A 21285-nucleotide genomic window follows, 5' to 3' on the forward strand; every position below is an offset into this window, starting at 1 on the left:
AGAGAACAAAGTTACACGGTCTAAAAAAACAATATTTGATATTCGCACATTAGCATATTAGCAGCACAATGTCTACGGATGAATCATGCTAGCGCGTTGACTGGAAAAATGGACTACATCTCCCATGGTGCATTGTGGTGACACTCAGAACTTCTTCCTGGGTTCAAAGTTAAATTTTTAGTTCCGCGCGTGTTGCCAAAATAGTGTGATCTCGTTTGTTTCCCTCCTACTTTTGCGATGGACATCCACGCCTGGTGAAAACATGTCCACGAACACGTCGGAAAACGAGCTAATCCAGCTGATCTACCATCATTTGAAAGAGCATGGATTCCAGTCTGCTGCAGACGAGATTCATAGGCATAGCCCACAGGTTCACACACACACACACACACACACCCCCACACACACTGATTTCACGCGCCACTGTGCATATTTCTTATTACATATGAAATGTTTAACTCGATTTTCTCCCCTCGATTGTTTTTTGGTTGTTGCTGTGCTGCAGGTTAAGAGGCTGCTATCCACTCTGATGCCTCTCTCTTGTGGCTGTTTGCAAAGTCGAACCGGAGTGTCTTCAGCCTCCTTGCTATTTTTGATGTTTTGATGCAAACACAACACATTATCCTCAAGTCAATTAAATCCTGTAATTTGGCGATTTTCCTTCCCATCATTTTATTCCAATACCCCCCTCCCCCGATCTGGTCCACCGCACCCCTGTGTGTTTTGCAACTGTTTTTCTTATTTTTTTCTTATTTTATTTTTGGTTTTGTACCTGGCTTTTATGACAATTTCATTTCCCCGCTAGTGATTAATAAAGTCACCTATCTATCAACACATCTATCTTAATAAGCAGGTTAGGATAAGATAAAGATATACTTTATTGATCCCCTTAGGGGAAATTCTTTTGTCACAACTGCGCAATGATGACAGAATCAATAAAATAAATAGAGAGACAATTAAAAGATAGCAAAAGACATGAATAAATAAATAGTCAGCAGAGTGAACAACAACAACAAGGATAAGAAAAGACAACAGAATGAGGTAAAAAAAAATAAGATATCAAGGGTGAGAATCCACAACCAAAATGACAATAAGGATAAGAAGAGAAACTAACAATAACAAAAATAAAGATGACACCAACAAGGATAAAAGCTTCTGTCTCTTGTCATGTCTTAAGTACGTGTGAATGTTAGATCAATTTCAAAATTCTTTTTGACATTTGGGTTCAAGTTGGCTGCTTACGAACAGCCATACAGCTCTGTGGTCTTTTTAGATTTCAGGGAAAGTAAGAAAATATCCAGTGAATATTCAAAAACTTTTGTCACCCTGGAGCTATTATTACATTGACCTTCCAAAAGTTTGGGGAAGGATTTTTGCAGTCACATCGCAGCAAAATCTACGTACCGTTAGAATCGAGATTTATAGGATGTCACTTAGGAAGTGTTTGCATGGCTTCAGTAAAATCTGTATGAAGACAAAAGCAATTTTTAGAAATAGCTGGGAAAAAAAACATTTTAAATAGAAATGTGTTTAAAAATGACAAGGATTAATATTAACCCCCGAGTGTTTTTTTTTTTTGTTTTTTTTTGACTACAATGATTTTTTTTAAAACTCCTAATTTAACATATGGCTCAGTATTTGTATTTTCTGGATAACTTTGAAAAAGACTTGTTGCGATTACTTTAAGAAGGGAACAATATATTTAAATGGTTCTTTTCATTCAAGTTTTTTGGTACATCTGTGTCTATGGTCTATTGTATGTGGAATTAACTGGTAATTTTACAATATTTTGTTTTTGTTCATTCTCTGCAGGGGGAAGGGAAACTGTCAGCATCCCTGTTGGACATATACAGTTCATGGATGTATGTATTATTGCTGAAGATGTAAGAATAAGAACAAGAATAAGAACAACTTTATTTATCCCGAAGGAAATTGTTGTTTTTTTTTTAGCAGTATTTTTGTATCCTTGTTATCGTGCCGTGCAGATACGATGAGTCTTGGCTTGTTTTTTTGCAGTGATTCAAAGAAAAAAAAGAAGAGCGGCTCCGGCAAGCTTTCCAAGTCTTTAAAGAAGAAAAAATCTAAAGGTGTGTCAAATTTCCTCTGACTTTATACATGTTGGGCTTTGAATCATCACTTGTATTTTTCTTTCTTTGAAAGTACATGTGTTTTCTACACTTTTGGCATGCTTATTCCTTAAACCTGTAATCGTTCATAGTCGAGACGCTTCTAAAAGAACACATGAGATTCCTCAGCATCCACCCAAAACAGGTCACACAGGTCACGAAAAGCCACATGATGACTCAATGTTTCACCTGCATTTTTTTTTCACTTGTTTTTTTGAAAGGCCCATAATTTTAACTAGACTTTCTCATCAATTTCCCAATGTTTTTTTTTTTGTTTGGTTTGTTTGATAGTAATACACATTGGTACTGACTTTAAATCAGGGGTGGGTAATTATTTTGGCTGGTGAGCCACAATTCTTTTTTAATTTTTATCCGCGGGCCAACTACGTATCATGTAAATTGAACAAAATGAAAATCGCGATTTAAATATTTCAATTTTTTGGCCTTTTATTTCAACTTTAAAATCATTAATGATCATATATATGTACCAACATTATTTTGTATGTAATCATCCATACAGAATTAAACAAAAGAAAAAATAAGGAGTTTCTAAATACAATATTGATTAAAAATACTTACAATACTACTAAATGATATAATATTCAAAGAAAATAGTTTTCCGGGGTGAATAAAAAAGGAAAATGGTCTGGTTTAAAACAAAAGATGGTTCACTATCTGACAAATTCTTTTGTCACAGACTCGTTTTTATAATGAAATTCACTGGAAGATATTTTTTTTTTGTTTTTGTTTCAATCAGCCCCAAAGACACCAAAGTACCAAAATAAATTGCAAAGTATCAAAAATGTTTTTACGTTTGTAAATATGCAGCATTTCTAACGTCCTCTTCTTTCCCTCCCTTGTGATGTTTTGAACATAGTCACACCGAAGGGGAAGGAAAAACCTGCAAAAAAGGAAGAGGCTCAAAAAAAGAAGGCAGGCTCAAACCCGAAATATAAACTTAAACTCTGTCTCATCAAACGAAGGGAGGCACATCCTTTATTCAATCGGGCCCATGTTTTTGTTTTCAGGCCGCGTCGGATAAGAAGGCAAAAACGAATGGTAAATCACCCAAAAGACCCGCAGAGGCGAAGGAATTAAAAACCCGAGCGAAAGGCACGGCTGCCAGTGAGAAAGAGAACGACTCTGACAGCAGCCTGGACGTGGAGAAGTGGAAGAGACTGGCCCTGGAGATGACGGGTGGGTGGTTGTGTTAATGGTACCATCTCTTGGTCGCTATTTTAACCTCTGCGTGTTTAAAAGACCAGATGAAAATGACGCATTTTCCAGGCTCTCTATGCACAGATTACATTTTGTAAACAGTTACCGTAATTTCCGGACGATCAAACACAGCTGAATAGAAGCCGCGCCGGCTAAAAGTAAATAAATACATATATGTGTACATATGTTAGCCGCAGGTGTCCGCAATGAAACATGAGATATTCACACAGATACCTTTTTTTTCCCCCGTTTAATTAAATACATACCAGTGACATTCAGAAATGCTTGTTTCCCCGAATGGTGCCTGTAACACGGCTGATGAAAAAGATGAATAATAACACAATGAAAAGCCCGTCCATCCATTTACTATCCCCGCTTTGTCCTGTTACAGCTGATCGCTATCATGGTCTTGCTCCTAAAAAACGTTGAAGTCGTCCTCTTGAAAAACGGGCTCAGAATTTCACGGTCATCTCATTGGTCCGATGTGACCGGGCTGAATGTTTTGGTGGCGTGAAGTAAGTTAGCCCAAAAATATCCATCAATTAGCAGCATCGTTATTTAAGCCGCAGTGTTCGGCTTATATACCGGAAATTACAGTAGTTCATGTGTGGTTTTTGTAAAAGTTAGCATTGTTTGTTTTACACTGAGAGGGCACGTGTAAGTCATGCACAGATGAACTTCTGATCCCCACTGTTTCAACATCCTGCTTCGAATTGGAAAAGTGATCCTTGGTAAATACCAACATTCATCCCCGTTTAAAATGCTCCTCGGAGTTTAGTTTATTTTTGGTTTTACCTGATTTGGTTATTTATTTGTTTGATTTCTTATGGACATTAAGACCATTTCACATTTTCATGGGAATCCTCTGTGTTTTGATGCGGTACCATGTCACCGAAAAGGAGGATGTTTGTTCAATATCTGTATTTTTTTTTTACTCTGTTTATAGACGCTGATATGGCCAAGATAGAATCCATCAATTCATTGGACTCGTCTTTGCCCCAAGCGCCAAAAAAGAGAGTCTACAAACCTCGAGCCAAGACTCCCGTCGTGCAGAATCCAAACGATGTAGAAGCTGCGAAGAAATTAGTGACAGCAAAACCGAGAAAAACTAGAAAACCGCAGAAGAACTCTTCGGAGGAGAATGTGCCGTCTCCCAACCCGACCTTGGATTCTGCAGAGAAACAGCCCGCCGTGTCCGCCGGCTCGCTGCCGGACGGAGTGCAAACAAACGTTGGGATCCAGAGTGAGGAAAACACCGATGAGACAATATCCGAGCCCAAAAAGAAGAAGAAAAAGAAGGGGGCGTCTGACATCCCCGCTGAAATGAACCCAACTGAGAACGGCGTAGGTGTTGTGGAAAAGCAGAGCAAGAAGGAGAGGAGAAAGAAGGAGAAGAAGAATCCTGCGGAGGTAAAGACCGTGGAAATGAACGTCAGCGACACGGATCCCCAGGCGCCGACGGAGGACGCGATCTCTTGTCGCGTTGGTGAAACTCAAGAGGAAATGACGACAGAAAAGAACGCGCAGACACAGGAAATAGACGCTGAGAAGGTTTCAGAGCTGGTACTGAAGCACAAGAAGGCAGTGAAGAGGAAAGAAGAGGCAGGCAGCAGTGAAGGAAACCCAGAGAAGACCGATGAGGAAAAGAAACCCAAGAAAAGGAGAAAGACTATGGATGGTGTCGAAAACGCTGAGCCTGGAGCGGAGCAAGCACATGCACAACACGCCATCGATTGCACGGACAAACCCAAGAGAAAGAAATCCAAGAAAGACGCCGTTCGCGATCCTGAAATTATAGAACAAGTAGCGGAAAAAGCAATTCCAGAACAGGTTGTTGATGGTGCGGACAACCCTGAGAGAAACAAGTCCAAGAAAGAGACCGTTGGTGATCCTGAAGTTACAGAACAAGTAGCGGAAAAAGAAATTCCAGAACAGGTGGTTGACGGTGCGGACAGAGCCGAGAAAAAGAAATCCAAGAAAAAAAAAAAGGCCGTCAGCGATCTTGAGATTACAGAACAAGTAGTGGAACAAGAGCCGGTCGTGTTCTGTGGAGACGAATCATCGACAAAGAAGGCGAAGAAGAAGAAAAAGAAGAAAGCTGATGAAGAAGATTCTCAGCTGACGGTAGAAGAGGATTTTTCGAAAAAAGGGGCTAATACGGATCATAATGAAGAATTAACGGAGCGCTTGGTTGGCGCAAACCAAGAAGACGCCCTTCGTGACCAGATAAACGGAGCAAAAATTCTGGGGCAAACCACCGATCCTTCCACTCCAGAGACCCCTGGTCTTTCAACAGCAAAGAAGAAAAGTAAGTTGAGACATTGAAATTGTAAGACCAGGTAATGTAGATTACTTCAACTTTTTTTTTTCCCACAGGAAAAAGCAAAGCAAAAATAGACGAAGTCCCAGTCTTGCCAGAGACTTTTATCAACGATGGCCAAAAGCAAGAAGAGGTATTGCCGATCGGAGGAGCTCACGGAAACGTGCTTATTTGTTTACCGTATTCTCACGACCATAAGACGCACCGCACTAAAAGGCACAGTCTCAGTTGCGTGTGCCATTATTGTATTTAACACACATATAAGGCGCGTCTGATTATAAGGCGCGCCTGATTATAAGGCGCGGGTTTTATATACAATCCACGCCCACACTTCCCCCTTTAACGTTCTCATGGTGTCCTCTACTACGTCCGCCTTACAACAACAACACACACACAACCATACAAGTGTGCGTATTTAAAAATAGAGCGGGAGCAAAAGTGATTTTGTTATTCACATATTTTTACCGGTAATCGTCATCAATCAATCCTCATCCTCTGTTTCTGATTTGAACAGCTGCGCTAAATCTCTATCAAACATGCCACGTTCACTTTCTTCACTGTCAGTCACTTTGAAATGATGCCGGCTTTTACGAAAGCTCGAACAACAGTGCCAGCAGACACATTAGCCCGAGCATCTACAATCCATTTGCAAATTGTGGCGGAACTGGCCCGGCGCTGCCTTCCACTTTAGTTTGTTTGTTTGTTTGTTTTGTGTAGAAGTTTATTAGGACAGTGCACAAATACATTAAGCACAGAGGCAGAGATGTTTGTACCAGATTATAGCTCATAGCTAATTTCCATCTGTAGTCCTGGACAATACAAATATAAAACTGTATAAAATAGACAATATATATAAAATATACAGATAGGCAATAAAATAACTATACAATATATAAACAGGCAATAAAATATGTATTTTGCATGTTGAAAGTGCTAGTGCTAGTGAAACTGTGGTCTCCAAGAAGACTTTTCGTACCCCGTACCCCCATCGCTACCTTGCTGGTCCCCTTCATGTCCACAGTGTGACTCACCGGGACGTCGAAAGTGAGCGGCACCTCATCCATGTTGGTGATGTGGCTGGGTGTGTTTGTCTGCGATGTTTTCAGGGTTGTTAAAACAACGATGTTCTGCATCACGCATGTACCCGTTCTTTTATATACAATTTATATTGCAACCATAAAAACCTATCTTTAACCTAAAAACAAACAAAAATGTGCAATATCTCATCTCATTTCTGTGCAATATTCAGAAACTGTGCAATATTTCATCTCATAACAGCTACACTGTGCAATATTTCATCTCATCTCATAACAGCTACACTACAATGTTTCCTTCTATCATACTATTGTGCACTCCTTACCTCACTTGTTACTAAGACACTTATAGTCTTATCACTGCTTACTAAGACACTTTATAGTTTCACTGAGACACTTTACAGTTTATAGTTTATTTTTATTTCTAATTCTGCCTTTCTCTTATTATTTATTACTGTTATATTTTCTGTAACTCTGGCACAGCAATTTCCTTCGGGATTAATAAAGTTGTTCTTATTCTTATTCTTATTCTTATCAACGCCCACACTTCCCCCGATAACGTTCTCATGGTGTTCTCTACTACGCACACTGGGCGCACTGCACTATAGGGCGCGCCGCACATTTTGAAGAAAATCTAAGACTTGTTTGTGCGCCTTTTAGTCGTGAAAATACGGTAAAAGAAAACCAGTTTTCAAACACATCGTCAGATCGAGCTATCGGCTAATTTTGTCTTCTGTTTCAGAAGTCCCCCAAGAAGACTGTTTCTTGAATCGCGTGGAATGAGTGTGTCAGCTGGAGCTGAGAGGAAGAAGGCGACACGTTTCCACGTCTCCGTCCCTGTCATTTTTCATGTTCATTGATAAGGGAACCACTTACACCAGCAGAGAGGAATCGAAGCTCCTTCTTACCGTGGATTTAAACATATTGGGTCGAGCATGAACTGTGATGAATAGAGAGAGGAATGAAATCCACACATGACAACATCTTTTACTTTTTTTTTTCTTTTTTTTTTTTATATGTATATGTCAAAAATACATTTTTAGTCTTCTGATATTTTATTACATTGTCATAGAATATATTTGATACAGCGTGCAGGTGTTACACAATGAATTTTGATACTGATTAAATGCTAAGCTTTTGTTGGTGTTTTACAAAAAGTATTGTTTGGATACAAAATTAATTCGTCTCACTCAAGAGCAAAGTTTGATTCTGGGGAATTACTATTTCCAGTAACGTTAAGCACCTCCCCGCCGTGGTTTTTGAAGGTTCGACGTCACAGCACCATCTTCACAACAATAACTGCAGAAGATCAAAGAATTAAGAATGAAATAACGTTCAGTTCTGATTTTCATCCGACGACTTTTTGTTTAATGTTCATTAATATAAAGTTTGCACTCCGTTTGCCTGGTTTAAAATGTTGTGGGTGTTTTACCTGGAGTGTCCACTAGGGGGCGCTATTGAGCTTTACCGAGGTCAGCGCAGCCTTGTATTTCCGCCGAAGAAGAAGAAGCAGGAGCGGGGGAGACTCAAATCAGTCGAGCACATCGATAAGATCCCACCCAGGGGGGATGATATGTACCGAACGGAGCAATTTTTACTAAAAGAACCGATGTGGCGACTGAAGGGAGTCCGTCGCAGAGTTGGCCAGCCGGGTCACCCGCTTGAGGAGTTCAGGGTGAGGAGACGGGAACGGGAGAAAGGTGAGGAGGAGCTCGGTGCGATGCTAGCAGTCACCGGCGAAACGTAAACAAAGTTAGCATGGAGCGCGGAGGTGACGCTCCTCGGTATTAAATCCAATTTTTATTCATTTTCTGGTATTAAACTTCTTAATGAGCCTGTTTCTTAAGTATCAAAACGACTCTTTCTTGTGTGTTTTCACTCAAACGTTGAAAATCAACGCCTCCTTCCGTGCCCCCATCATAACAGCCCAGTCACAACTAACTAATCAAAACCTGTTTTAATTTTAAAACTTCTGAATTCTCTTAAGTGTAGATTTACACAGTTTGTTTTCATCAAACTATGAATGAGTTGGGTTTCGGATTACTGCTATGGACAGTCACCTCATAGTGATGTCTACATCACAATAAAGTATGCTTCATTATTGTAAATATTATGCTGTATCAATATATAGAAATTTTATATCTTGTATGTAGTATGTACAAAACTATATCTTGACATTTTATAGGCTCCTATTGGCTGCTCTGAAACAGCAACTCTTTGTTTATTCAAAAAAAAAAAAAAAACACTGAAATTAGCATTCGGACCAAAGTAGCTGCATTTCTAAAAGCGCAACATTATGAAATGAAGTATTCGATCAATAATATCCATCGGACAGCAACTGTTGGTTGAAAATAGTAGCCCTGCAAGAAAACACCCTCAGACCTTGGGACATCTATGATGATTTGTTGCATTAACTCTTTTTTTTGTAGATCTTTTATGAAGTTTAATAAGTAAATTCTATAGCAGGAAGTGCAGCTTTTCAACATAAGGTAAATAGGAGTAGCACCCTGTTGAAGCAGCGTAGCAGTGACGTGATAGTTGTCCATGTTCTGCTGCAGCTCTGAGGCAAGCCCGCAGAGACAGGCATCTCGTGAGCAAGAGACTCCTCTTGAATGAAGATGAGGAGCAGCACGAGGTCACAATGGACACCAGCCACGGAGAGCGGGCAAGTGTAACATATCAAACCTTTATTTATACTTGTAAGACCACTTAGGTCTCCCTCATTTTCAGGGTCGACAAGTTTACAAGCAAAGCAGAGCACAGTACAACAATAAAATGAGATCAAATTGGAAAACAGTAGATAAACTAAAAACAGGTGAAAATGAGATTAAATTAAAGACAGTACGGAAGCGGTAGATAAAACTCGAAACAAGTAAAAAATGAGATCAAATTAAAAAGTACAAGGGGGTGGATAAAACTAAAAACAAGTACGATTGGCAGTACAAATTAAAAAACAGTAGATAAACTAAAAACAGGTGAAAATGAGATTAAATTAAAGACAGTACGGAAGCGGTAGATAAAACTCGAAACAAGTAAAAAATGAGATCAAATTAAAAAGTACAAGGGGGTGGATAAAACTAAAAACAAGTGCAATTGGCAGTACATACATTTTTAACCAAGTGTTTAAAAACAGCGGCAGAGGGGAGGGCATCTAATTTTAGGGTTTGTTGCAGAGTGTTCCATGTGTTGGGGGCATCAATACATATGAACGAATGATTTTAAAATGGATTCAATAAGCTGTAGGACTGTGCCGGCTCATCCTTTAGTTTGCCTGAACAGGACGTGGACAGTTTGTTCTGCAAACTTCAACATAGCGGGTCTGAGAAGGAGGAGCTCTTGAAAACCCTGAGTAAAGTTCTCCGCGATCCAGCGGCACAGCTCATCTTCATCAAGTACGCCCTTCACATTTATTCTCGTGTTAAATGAGTGTCAAAGCTGAAATCTATGTACGGTGCTTCATCGGCGCCTGTCTCTCTGCTGTCACTCTAGGAAGGAGAACAGCATACATCTGCTCGTCGGTCTCCTCACGGGAACGAACGCCCAGTGTCGTCTGCAGGCCGTTCGCTGTCTCCACGAACTGTCTCATTCTCCTCATCCGCACGTGGCCCCGGCTTGTCTGCCCGCCACCCCTTACCTGCTCACCTACCTGTCTGGACAAAGCCCCAAGTTTACCGTTAGTACCGATCAGTGCCAGGTGTTTTGACATTTATCAGAATTTTGATTATTTGTATGTGTTTACATAGGAGCTATGTCTCTACACGCTCGGTAACTTGTGTCCGGACAGTGATGTTGTTCAGGAAAAACTTCTGGCCCAGGGAATTATACCAGCATTGGCCAACTGCATAGAGGTAAACTAATAAATGGTACGACATCAGACAAAATGCAGGCTTTTTATTTTGTTTGTTTTTTTCGCTGGTGCCTCTGATAATGTTTGTGTATCCAGAACCAGAGGCATCATCCTGCGGTGGTGGAGGCAGTGGGGTTCAGCCTTTCTCAGTTGCTCCAGACCAAAGATGCAGCAAAGAAAATAATCCCGTAAGCGCTCACCACGCATCGCACGGGCAAGGTTTTTTCAATCCCTCTGGTAACAATCCCCCAAAGTAAACACATATGATGTGAGCAAACCACTAAATTAGGTAGTTCTATGCCTTTTTTATGGGAATTTTTATGAAAGACGATCGTTAATCTTTCAACGTTTTTGCTCATTTCAGCAGATTTCATATTATCATCTCATCCAGGCCTTGCTTATTCCGCAATGATTTCTCTTGAGATTTTTGCGACTATTTTCAGGCTTTTATACGCGGATTTTTTTTTCGTATCATGAGGATCATTGTTACTTCTCACGGCTTCACCAACAGGATGGTCCTGGCGTCCAGTTTACCTTCACACCTGTTGTCTATCATTACTCCGGATATGAATTTTTCCCTGGGGCCCGCCATTGAATGTGCTTGGTGTCTTCACTACCTAACATGCAGGTCAGAGCTGTTATAAATATTTACAGCATTCAAAATGTCACCTTGAAATTCACGATGATGTTTCTCTCCGAAGCGTCTTAGATAACGCCGAGCTCCTGGGTCGCGGAGCCCTGTTGGGCTGCAGTACCCTAATAGCATCACTTGGTGACGCTGTGGCGGAGGGAAACCTCGAAGAAGGGATCGAACTGGTAAGGATGTTCCACAGGAATAAGCTAAAACAGCAAGAGATGAGATCCATAAAATACAAAGAGAACAAATTCGGTTGACAAAATGCAAAGGGGTGTCCCTCTTTCCCTCCGTATACTTTGCAGGTTATTCAATGAGCCACCTGCCTATAACAGCAGTCACAGTTAGTGGATAAAGAGGGCAAAACCAGTGACGTCTGTGAGGTGCAAGTGTATTCATTGCTAGCGTATTCATTGCAAGTGTATTCTAAAGCCAAGGAGTCGCAAGAAGAACCCTGGAATCACGAGCGCACCCTACCGTGAGGCAGGAGAACTGCCTGCCTCACTTCCTGGCTCTTTGCAGCCATTTTATGATTGCTCAGCACAAGAAACTAGTAAAACACTTACAGTTACTGTTAAAAAAAACACTGCTCATATGAACCGAGTTCATATAGCAAAAGTGTTGAATCATTTTAACACGATACGGTATTTTCTCAAGTGCAGAGCATGCCAGTCAGCCGCCATTGTGCAACTTACGGCAGGCCTCACCATACGTCTTTTCTCAGCGATTTTGAATAAAAAACAGTCTGAAACTGTTGAGGTTCAATGAAAAATACCTTTTATAGTGCAGATCACTGATAAATATAGAAATTTAATACATGTTTTGTCTTTCCAAGATTGGCAAGTGAGGCTTGGCCTCTACTGCTTCCCGACTGCACGTCATATTCAGGAGGAGAAACCATCTGCTCTTCAGATGCAAATGATGCCGTAGCAGTATCTGCTGTGGCTTCATATTTAACTGAAGAAATGCAATCAGAAAATTCCACAATTGTCAACCGAATACCGTAATTTCCCGACTATTATATAATATATAAGCTGCACCGGCTAGCCGATCGCTATCTCAGGCTTCCTCCTGCGCACTGATACCGTCAAAGTCGTCTTCTTCGGTGTCGGAGTTGAACGGACTCAGAATTTCCCGGTCATTTCATCGGTCCGATGTGACGAGGATAAACGTTTTAGCGGCGTGAAGCACGTTAGCGTCCCCCACCCAAAAAAGTCCATATATTAGCCGCATCGTTGTTTACGTGAAAAAAACTACGGTAATTCACTGTGACAATGACCTTGTTGCGTTTGGTCATTTCAAATGGATCACTAACGTTTGCTTGTGACTTTTGTCATATTTGTCCTGTATTAATTAGGACAAATATGAGATAATTACGTGATCTGGAAACATTCCCGGTAATTGCAATCGGTCGTTATCTGAGAAGAGCAGCCGCATCAAATTTTCTAAACAACTGAATTTGCGTCCTCCTCCTCCTCCTCCTCCTCCCAGCTCCTCTGTCCCCTCCTGAGGAGCGCCGGAAACCTCCTGTCCTCCTGCACGCCCGACGACCTGGACGCTCAACTGAGGGACGTCCGATTGGCGTCCGCCTTGTGCGCGCTGCTGCAGGCGTACTTCAAGACCCAGCCAGGCTTGGCCAGGGAGAGCGCGTGGGTCCTCAACAACCTCACAGGTTCCCCTCTGCAGAATCCCAGACACACTCACACACTCATCTGGACACGCTAGTCCAGGGGTCGGCAACCCTTAACACCCAAAGGGCCATTTGGACCCGGTTTCCTCGGAAAAGAAAACACTGGGAGCCGCAATTACTTTTTGACGTCTAAAATGAAGGTACCACTGTATATATCGCTTTTCATTACCTTTACACTTTGTATAAATAAGTGTGAAGTGTGTTGCTTCTGAAATTCACAAAGTATTACAGAGAATATTAAATTTTATTTATGTAATGAACTCATTTTGAGCTTTGGGCTTTCAGAGCGTTTAGCGGAGCCTTGACCTGAATTTTAAAAATAAATCGGGAAAAAAATCACCGTGTCAGTAAACAACAAAAAATAAATATTTGCAAAATATCCTCATAAATATTTATTTTACCTGGTTTATGGGACTTCTGCGCACAGCATCTGCAAATCGGGACTTTACCGGCTGGCGGGTATATCGGCTTCCGCGAGTGTGACATTATTTTGAGGGGCGAAAAATAATAAATATAATCTTCCAACTTAGAACTAAAAGTTTAAAAAAAAAGGAATTAACACAAATGAAATATACTTCAAGTAAATATTTATAATTTATTTTCCCAATAAATATTTTCCCGCAGTGTAAAGATGAACCCCTGCACGAGGGTTAGAGGTATATTGGACACCAAAAAGCATTATTGATTCCTTAATGCCTTCAATTCTATTCGAGAAAAAAGTCTGATTGGATTATTTGTTCGAATATTAAAACGAAATAATGAGGTTTGTCCTGATGAATTTTTCTGCATGGTCAAATTTTTTTTTTTTTTTTTTTCCCCCTGTCTCATCTGTCCGAGATTTACTTTCACCCCCCGAGTTCTCTTGTGACGTAACTAATTCCAGGCGTGTTTTCCTCTCCCCGCTCCAGCCCACTCGGATCAGTTCTGCTCGGCCCTGCTGACCCTGAACCTGGTCCCGGCGCTGATGCAGCTGCTTCCGTTCTCCCAAGGCATCAACACAATGGTCATTACCAGACAAAACTGTGGCGCAACGCTGATCGTCGCGCTTATCAGTTTATTAGATAGTCTTGCGGTCTAGCAGATTACAAAGTAAATAAAAGCAGACAGTTAATTTATGAGCAGTCTTTCGCCTCAGTTCGGTTGGAGTAGCAATGTTCACGAGCTCATTGAGCTGTTGGCAAGCAGACATGCTTTCTTTCTGGCATGCTGGCCGTACACGCGGTTCATCTTTTCCCTAAAGCACAAAAGGGCAGCGTTGTGTATCCTTTTTTTACTTCCTTATATTCAGATTTTTAAATGTGTTTATATAGATAGTGCATTTAGTTGCGTGGGCCGTTTGTGTGATTTGATGAACACTCAATGATAGCATACTTTGCCCGGACAGGGCTATGAGATAGCGATAGTGAGGCGATGTAAAGGTCAGGAAACCACAAACTGTGTTTTTTTTTTTTGTTGTTTTTTCTTTTTATTTTACGCCAGCAACAGTTCACAACCGCTTCCTTGACACTGTGGAGAAGTTACACATTTCCAGTGTTCACCTCAACCCTGAATTTCCGCGGCGCGCAATTGAACTTTGTGTGTATCGCACTTTGAAATGTCGGTTTTGCGGTTTGAAAAAGATAAAATCTAAGAGGTTACAAACATGGCACCTGGTCTAGAATGTGGAGTCATGATAGCAAGACAGGTGACAACTGCAGTGCTTTTAAGGTATATTTCCAACACATGGGTTTATATCTTGATATATTCTGCAAACTGGACCCGCTCAAATCAACAATCAGAACCCAATCTCACTTTTCCCCTCAGGTCCTGAGGGTTTTGGCAAACGTAGCCCACAAGAAGCCGCAGCACCGCGTCCGCCTGGCCCAGCTCGGATTACCGTCGGCGCTCACCGCCACCCTCAAAATGGCCGAGCCGGAGATGGTGACCCTGAGCCTGGACGTCCTTTACATGCTGGTTGTTAACAGCTCACAGGTAAGCTGAAGCCAGATGGGACGAGTGGAAGCTCCGCTCATCCGGTCCATGTTGTTACCTGTTTTTAACATTCCACGCTCGCTAACAACCCTCGGGTCTCCTCAGGTAGCAGAGGAGTTTGTCAGTAAAGGTGGGTTTTCACTGCTGGAGGCCCTGCAGTACAACAGCGAGGCGGGGGTGAGACGGAAGGCCACATACCTCCTGGAGCACCACCTTCAGCCCGACCCACGCCGCGCGGTAAAACACGCTTCGTTTTATTTTGTTATTAACTGTCCTATTGTTGCGTTTGCGGCTAGAATTTGAGACGAACTCAAAAATGTTGCAGGTCAACGTCCCGGCTTCCTGATCGGACGAGGAGACTTCGATCGGCGCGGTCGGACCCACGCCGGAGGAAAGAGGAAGACGTCTTTACGCTTTGACCCGTGTACACGTTACGTTGCGTAACCTGCTGAAAGACAGCGGCCTCTTTTTAACTTGTTTACTGCTGCAAAACTTGGGAAGAAGCACAAACGTTTTATCAGGATTTCATCTGTAATGATCATGCATTCAGTCTAACACGTGAGTGTGTGTGTGTGTGTGTGTGTATCGGAAGAATTTGAATGTCATTTTTTTTATCCGATTGACTCTTTGCACTTTATCTCAGGTTTGTCTGTTTGTTTGTTTTTTTCCCCCCAATAACACCCTTTTTATAAATTTGTAGATCGCCAGCGAAGAAACTTATTTCTTTCACGGTGGCGACTTTGTAGCCTGTCGTATTTTACAGATGCACATTAATCATTAAACAATCAGGAGCTCTGCAGACACAAGGGGGTTTTGGAAGATGCGGTGAATAAAATGAGTAGAGTTTTATTGTGGGTTGTTATTAAGGTCAATATGTGATTGACACAAAAAAACTGAAGAATTTTATGATGGAAGGTTTTCACTCAGGAGGGTTCATTCAGGTTAATCACTGTTAAGTCACTCATTTCAGTCAAGTAATATCATTTTTTTTTCATTTTAATTATAATTAATAATCTCTACACTCATTTTTTTTTTGCTTTACCTGTGTTGTGTCTATTTTTTTTGTTTATTTCGCCAACATTTCTTTCAATTATATTTGTAATTTCACTTTCACCTTCAACAATACAAATGAGTTTGTTTTTTTTTTTTGTTCTTTTTTTCGGGATTTATTTTTCTATATTATTACACAGACTTGATGACTGCAGATATCCGAAATTAGTTTGCAACACTTTGGATTTTCTATTTATTCAGAAAATGGCGGAGGGCTTCCAAACAGGAAAGTGTCCAGAGAATAAATCTGGATCCGTTGGCAAAATTCTTGTGAAAGTCAGTGGGAGACGGTCAGTAAAGTAAAGTAAAGATTATCTTTATAACACAATTCGATTCTCTGGAAGTTCACGAAATGATTTCCATACTTGTTAGTGAAACTGCCCCTGTGTATTTTTATTTATTTAAAATATATTTTCAAAAGGCATCGTGTTTTTTTTCAACCATGCCTGATTATTTCTTCTCATAAGAAAAAAATTAAACCACTTTTCTTTAACACCTCTATTCCAAGTGAATCAAACAGGTTTAACTTTCCCAAAGGCAATAGAAAAACAGGACATTTTTTATTGATCAGCTGCAATGAAACACTGTGTTAGGCTGATCTATAAAATAAATAATGTGATCCTGATGACAGCTCATTGCTTAACTCCATGATCTGATAAGAAAAGCCTTCTAGGGAACCTGTGTTCCGGTGAACGTGCCGACAAAAACATTTTAACTACTCGTAAAAGTGATCTCTGGACTAATTCCATCGATCGAACTTTAGCTTTATCAATGAGATACATGTAAGGTGCGTGTTATTTGTTGAATAGACTGCATTCTCCCACACACACACAGTCATTGCAGGTAATTTTAAGCACGGCTAACTGTATACATACAGATAAAATGTATTATAAAATTAATTAAAAGGTAAAGCACAACATCAGGACAGGCCAACAGATTTTTTTTTTACTTTTTTTCTTTCTCCATATATATCTATTTCTTCTTGATGTTATTAATATTTTACATTACATTTGGCAGACGCTTTTATCCAAAGCAACTAACAATAGAGGACATAAGGACTGCAAATAACACTTGCAAATAAAATATGCACAGGAAATATACAGAACAGTAAGCTTGGGTTTGTGAGTTTTTTTTTTTGGTTTTTGACAAAGACGTACACATACACACACATTTATATTTTTTTATGCGTTTTTTATTTTAGGTCTTATATTTTGTCTTCTATCTCTAACCTGGATATGCTGCTATTAGTTTTGTGTTCTGCTTTTTGAGGTTGGTTTTGTCTGTTTTTGATTCCACTGAACCTGAGGGCTGCTATCTTGTTGCATTCTGTGTCATGACAATAAGTCCTTGAATCCAGATTACCTGCTGTCTTTGGTAAGAAATTTCCTCACCAAGAATTTATTTATTTCAAATTAATAGCTAATTTTCCCATTTCCTTTTTTTCTTTTTTATGAGGGGGGACTTTACATCCCTTTTAGAAGTTTTGCTTGAGTGTCGTCACTGAACCCTGAAAGGAGTTCGCCGTCACGACAAAGGTGTGGTTTTAGCGTCAAAAATGTTTCAAAAAAATAAATCAAAATCCATTTTTCATTTGGTCACTTAATTTATTTCCAGTAATTTCACAAAGCGGGCAAACAGTAGCTTTTTTTTTTTTTTTTTTTTTTTAACATGATACCGAAATCCCCTCCTCGCGATGGAAGCGTGCGGAGGGTTTCACCTTTTGGTCCGTGTGTTTCCTGTCAGTTCACAGTATTTAGTAGACGTAGCTGGCGGTGTACAGCGACTGCGTGGACGCCTGATTGGCCGAGCCGCTGGGCTTGTACTCGCCTTTGGCAGCGAGGCCGTTGATCTGAGGAGAGCGACACACACACACACACACACACCAAGGAACGGTCAAAGTCACATCCGTCCGGTTAATCATCTGCTTTTTCACCCGTGCCGAATTAGCGCGAGGGATGAAAAGAGTGTCAGGAATGATTTACTCGCCCGAATAAAAGTTGGGCAATCGGAGAGAAGTTGCTTAACGGACGATTTTGACACCCCGCTCCCGGGAGGCTTACCTTGGCCCGGCTGCAGAAGGCGGCCTGAGCGGCGGCCTTGTTTGCGGCTTTGCCCTGCCAGGCGGCGAGAGCGGACGCTTGGAGTGCGCGACCGTAGGAGAAGGTGAGCTTCCACGGGCGGAGAAGAGGCACCTGGTTGATGGCGTTCAAGTTGAGGGAGGCCTCCTCCTCGCTCTGTCCTCCAGACAGGAAGCAGATGCCTGAAAGGTCACGGGAAAGGCGTCACTCGACGGCTCCACCGCCGCTTCGTCGACCGAGATGCGTTGCGGCGTCGCACTGACCGGGCACCGAAGCGGGAACGGTGCGCCGGAGGGCAGTCACCGTCGCCATGGCGACCTCCTGAGGGGTGAACTTCTTTGAGCAGGAGTGTCCGGCGGTGACCATGTTGGGCTTCAACAAGGTTCCCTCAAGATACACATGGTGGTCAGAGAGAGCCTTGTAAACAGCAGCCAGAACCTGCAGACGGGGAAAAAATGAATTTTTTACATGCACAAAAAAAAAAAAAAAAAGCTTGATATCCTAAAAAGAAATTTGGAAAAAAGGAAAACAAACCTTCTCGGTCACGTACTGGCAGCGGAGCAGGTCGTGGTCTCCGTCTGGCAGGATCTCCGGCTCCACAATGGGAACCAGACCGTTCTGGTTGACATGAAAATATATGCATATATTTTACATTTATTTTATTTTTTGTTTTAGAAATATCGGCCAATTTTCTTGCTTTTTTTTTTTTTTTTTTTTTTTTTTTTCCAAAATAATTTTTCCACAAATTTAAGGGTATTCATTCATTTTCAGCTGATTATTGAATCAAAGTTGATATTATTTTTCAGCAATTTTTGGAAAACAACGCTCACCTGCTGGCAGATGCTGGCGTATCTGGCCAGGACGTTGGCGTTCTCCGCGATGGCGAGCGCCGTCGGGCAGCTGTCGGAGATCTTCAGCACGCACCTCCACTTGGCGAAGTCGCAGCCGTCCTTCTTGTACTGGGCGCAGCGCTCCGAGAGGCCGTCCAGACCTGCGGTTGACGGAGCGTGGGGGTTATTTGTACGTGGAGGAGGAAAAAAATTCGGATTCGTGGACGTCTGATCGGACCTTGCGTGGTCGTCTCTCCGTCCGTCCCGTTCAGTCCGGCCGTGCCTTTGTCCACCTGAAGCCGGGAGACCAAAACGGTCCGTCAACGCCTTGTGGAACGGAGATACCGATCTAAATCCCGCCGTCCTCCTCACCTTTATCCCGACGACGATGCCTTTGTCCTTGACGACCTGAGGGAACAGCTTCCCGCCGTCCGACTTCTGGTAAAGGGTCTCGTGGAAGAAGATGACCCCGCCGACGCAGTTGGACATGGAGGCGTCGCAGGAGAAGAGGAGATCGCGGAAGCAGCGCCGGTTCTCCTCGTTGTTCTCCACGTTGATCTTCTGCAGACGCTTCCCCATGGTGCCTTGTCCAAGAGGAAGGGAGTGTGACGAAAAAAAAACAAGAAGGTCACAGCCGACGGAAGAAGGGAACTCACCTGTGGATTCATCCGCCGCCAGGATGCCTTTTCCAGGAGCCACGATCCTCTGGGCGATTTCAGAGAGCTCCTTCTTTTGCTCCGGAGACAGGGATGGGAACTGGTGAGTCATCCTGCAAATGCACACACACACACACACACACGCACACACACATGCACGCCGGTGATGAAGAAGTTGTTGAAAGTATGAGGAAGGTTCCTGTCCATTTCCCGGTGTCAACATCATCCTCCATTTTTTCTTTCTTTCTGTGTTGCAACACCTTTGTAAATATTTGCCCTGCGCTGTTGATCTTCAGATAATGTGCACACACGGTTCACTTTTAAAAGTATCCAACGGTTGCTTTTCTGCAGAAACACATTTACAGGTGTGAAACAAAGACTAGAAGCAAATATGCGTTTTGTTTTAAAAAAAAAAAAAAAAAAAAAAAAGCCACGCTTCTTGCGTGCAAATGCACAATTTAAGCAAGCAAAGTTGTTGTTTTTTTTTTTTCTTTGTTTGCAAACTTCGAAGGCTCCTTGACAGCAGCACATGGTCAGGCAGGCGGGGAAGGGAAAGTTAAGATTTCAAAATAAATGAAGGTGCAGCGATACTTACTTGACGGGTTTTGGTGACAAACGACGACGGGTGAAGGTAGAGCCTCCGGGATCGGGGGGGAATTTGGGCAGCTTTCGGGAGGGCGAGGATCCGGACACAGAGCTCTATTTATCGGCCTGGGGCCCCGGCGGAGGAGGCGCCAGTGATGCGGCGGGGCGGGAGGCCCCGGACGGGCCGCCGATTGGACCCGGCGGGGGGCGGAGTCAGTCGGTGTGGACTTTAGATTCCTGTGTGTGTGTGTGTGTGTGTGTGTGTGTGTGTGATCGCATCACGGGACAGGGGGAAGGCTGTCAGAGTTAGTATTCATCAGCTCTGCTTTGGCAGGCAGACAAAAACAACACACTCCTCCATGTAACAGTTAGATGCAGCTCATTTGACTCAATAGAAATTAATGAAACAATCAATAATAATATCTAATATATATACACATATATACGTGTGTGTGTGTAAATACCTATGTCTATTTTTTTTTTAAGTTTATTAGGACAGTGTACAATTAAATTAAGCACAGAGGCAGAGATGTTTGTACTAGATTGTAGCTCGTAGCTAATTTCCATCTGTAGTCCCTGGAAAACAATACAAATATAAAACTGTACAAATAGACAATATATATAAAATATACAAATATGCAATAAAAAATATAATATATATGTAAGATATACAAATAGGCAATAAAATAACTGTACAATATATAAACAGGCATTAAAATAGGTAAAACCCCATGTGTATAGATAAACCAATGTATGTGTGTATATAGACGTACTACATATATACATACATACACACACATACATAATTATGACATATATTGCTATTATTATTATTATTCCATGCATCCATTTTCCGCCGGTAACCAGCATTGGATAGCAGGGAGAGCAGCTAAAGCAGGGAGACCCAGACTTCATATAAATATTCCTATAGTGTGTATATATGTGTCTAATTGTAATCTAAGTGTACATATATGTATATGTATATGTATATGTATATGTATATGTATATGTATATGTATATGTATATGTATATGTATATGTATATGTATATGAGTGTGTTTCTGCTTGCAACGATCCACCTACCCTGATATGCAATGATTAACACACTTTGACACACTCTTAGTGTGTCAAAGTGTTGTTGAGCAAGACACTGAACCCCGAACTGCTCTCCTGGCGCTGGTGGACATCATGCCCACTGCTCATGGTTCATCCATGATGGGTTCATTGCACAGAACAAATTCCACCA

General features: G+C 41.6%; 3 protein-coding genes across 5 annotated transcripts; 2 read left to right on the forward strand and 1 right to left on the reverse strand.

Moving 5' to 3' along the window:
• Window positions 1-180: 180 nt before the first annotated feature.
• Window positions 181-8022, forward strand: LOC147227533 (uncharacterized). 2 transcript variants are annotated; one of them, XM_086158716.1, is made up of 8 exons: window positions 181-370; window positions 1813-1862; window positions 2017-2087; window positions 3004-3059; window positions 3155-3323; window positions 4291-5652; window positions 5721-5797; window positions 7441-8022. In XM_086158716.1, exons 1-8 carry the CDS (start codon window positions 263-265, stop codon window positions 7465-7467), a joined length of 1920 nt encoding a protein of 639 aa, XP_086014842.1. In that variant the 5' UTR covers window positions 181-262; the 3' UTR covers window positions 7468-8022. The 2 variants fall into 2 exon arrangements, with proteins under 2 accessions (XP_086014842.1, XP_086014843.1); XM_086158717.1 differs by having other exon boundaries at window positions 7444-7621.
• Window positions 8023-8112: 90 nt separating this feature from the next.
• On the forward strand, window positions 8113-15515 carry tmco6 (transmembrane and coiled-coil domains 6). 2 transcript variants are annotated; one of them, XM_086158718.1, is made up of 13 exons: window positions 8113-8398; window positions 9257-9369; window positions 9978-10090; window positions 10188-10371; window positions 10442-10546; window positions 10642-10733; window positions 11057-11173; window positions 11247-11361; window positions 12671-12851; window positions 13778-13872; window positions 14673-14840; window positions 14946-15077; window positions 15166-15515. In XM_086158718.1, the coding sequence occupies exons 1-13, from the start codon at window positions 8113-8115 to the stop codon at window positions 15184-15186; spliced, it is 1722 nt and encodes a 573-aa protein (XP_086014844.1). In that variant the 3' UTR covers window positions 15187-15515. The 2 variants fall into 2 exon arrangements, with proteins under 2 accessions (XP_086014844.1, XP_086014846.1); XM_086158720.1 differs by having other exon boundaries at window positions 9257-9363.
• Window positions 15516-17473: 1958 nt separating this feature from the next.
• On the reverse strand, window positions 17474-20190 carry aldob (aldolase b, fructose-bisphosphate). Its single transcript, XM_086158721.1, has 9 exons — window positions 20050-20190; window positions 19455-19567; window positions 19171-19382; window positions 19037-19091; window positions 18799-18959; window positions 18503-18586; window positions 18232-18406; window positions 17951-18150; window positions 17474-17739 (listed from the first exon to the last, which is right to left on the reverse strand). The coding sequence occupies exons 2-9, from the start codon at window positions 19564-19566 to the stop codon at window positions 17644-17646; spliced, it is 1095 nt and encodes a 364-aa protein (XP_086014847.1). The 5' UTR covers window position 19567; window positions 20050-20190; the 3' UTR covers window positions 17474-17643.
• Window positions 20191-21285: the final 1095 nt, after the last annotated feature.

Source organism: Fistularia commersonii, chromosome 13 (genome assembly GCF_037954325.1).
Source record: "Fistularia commersonii isolate RoL2024-O1a breed Wild chromosome 13, RoL_Fcom_v1.0, whole genome shotgun sequence".
Classification (NCBI taxonomy): domain Eukaryota; kingdom Metazoa; phylum Chordata; class Actinopteri; order Syngnathiformes; family Fistulariidae; genus Fistularia; species Fistularia commersonii.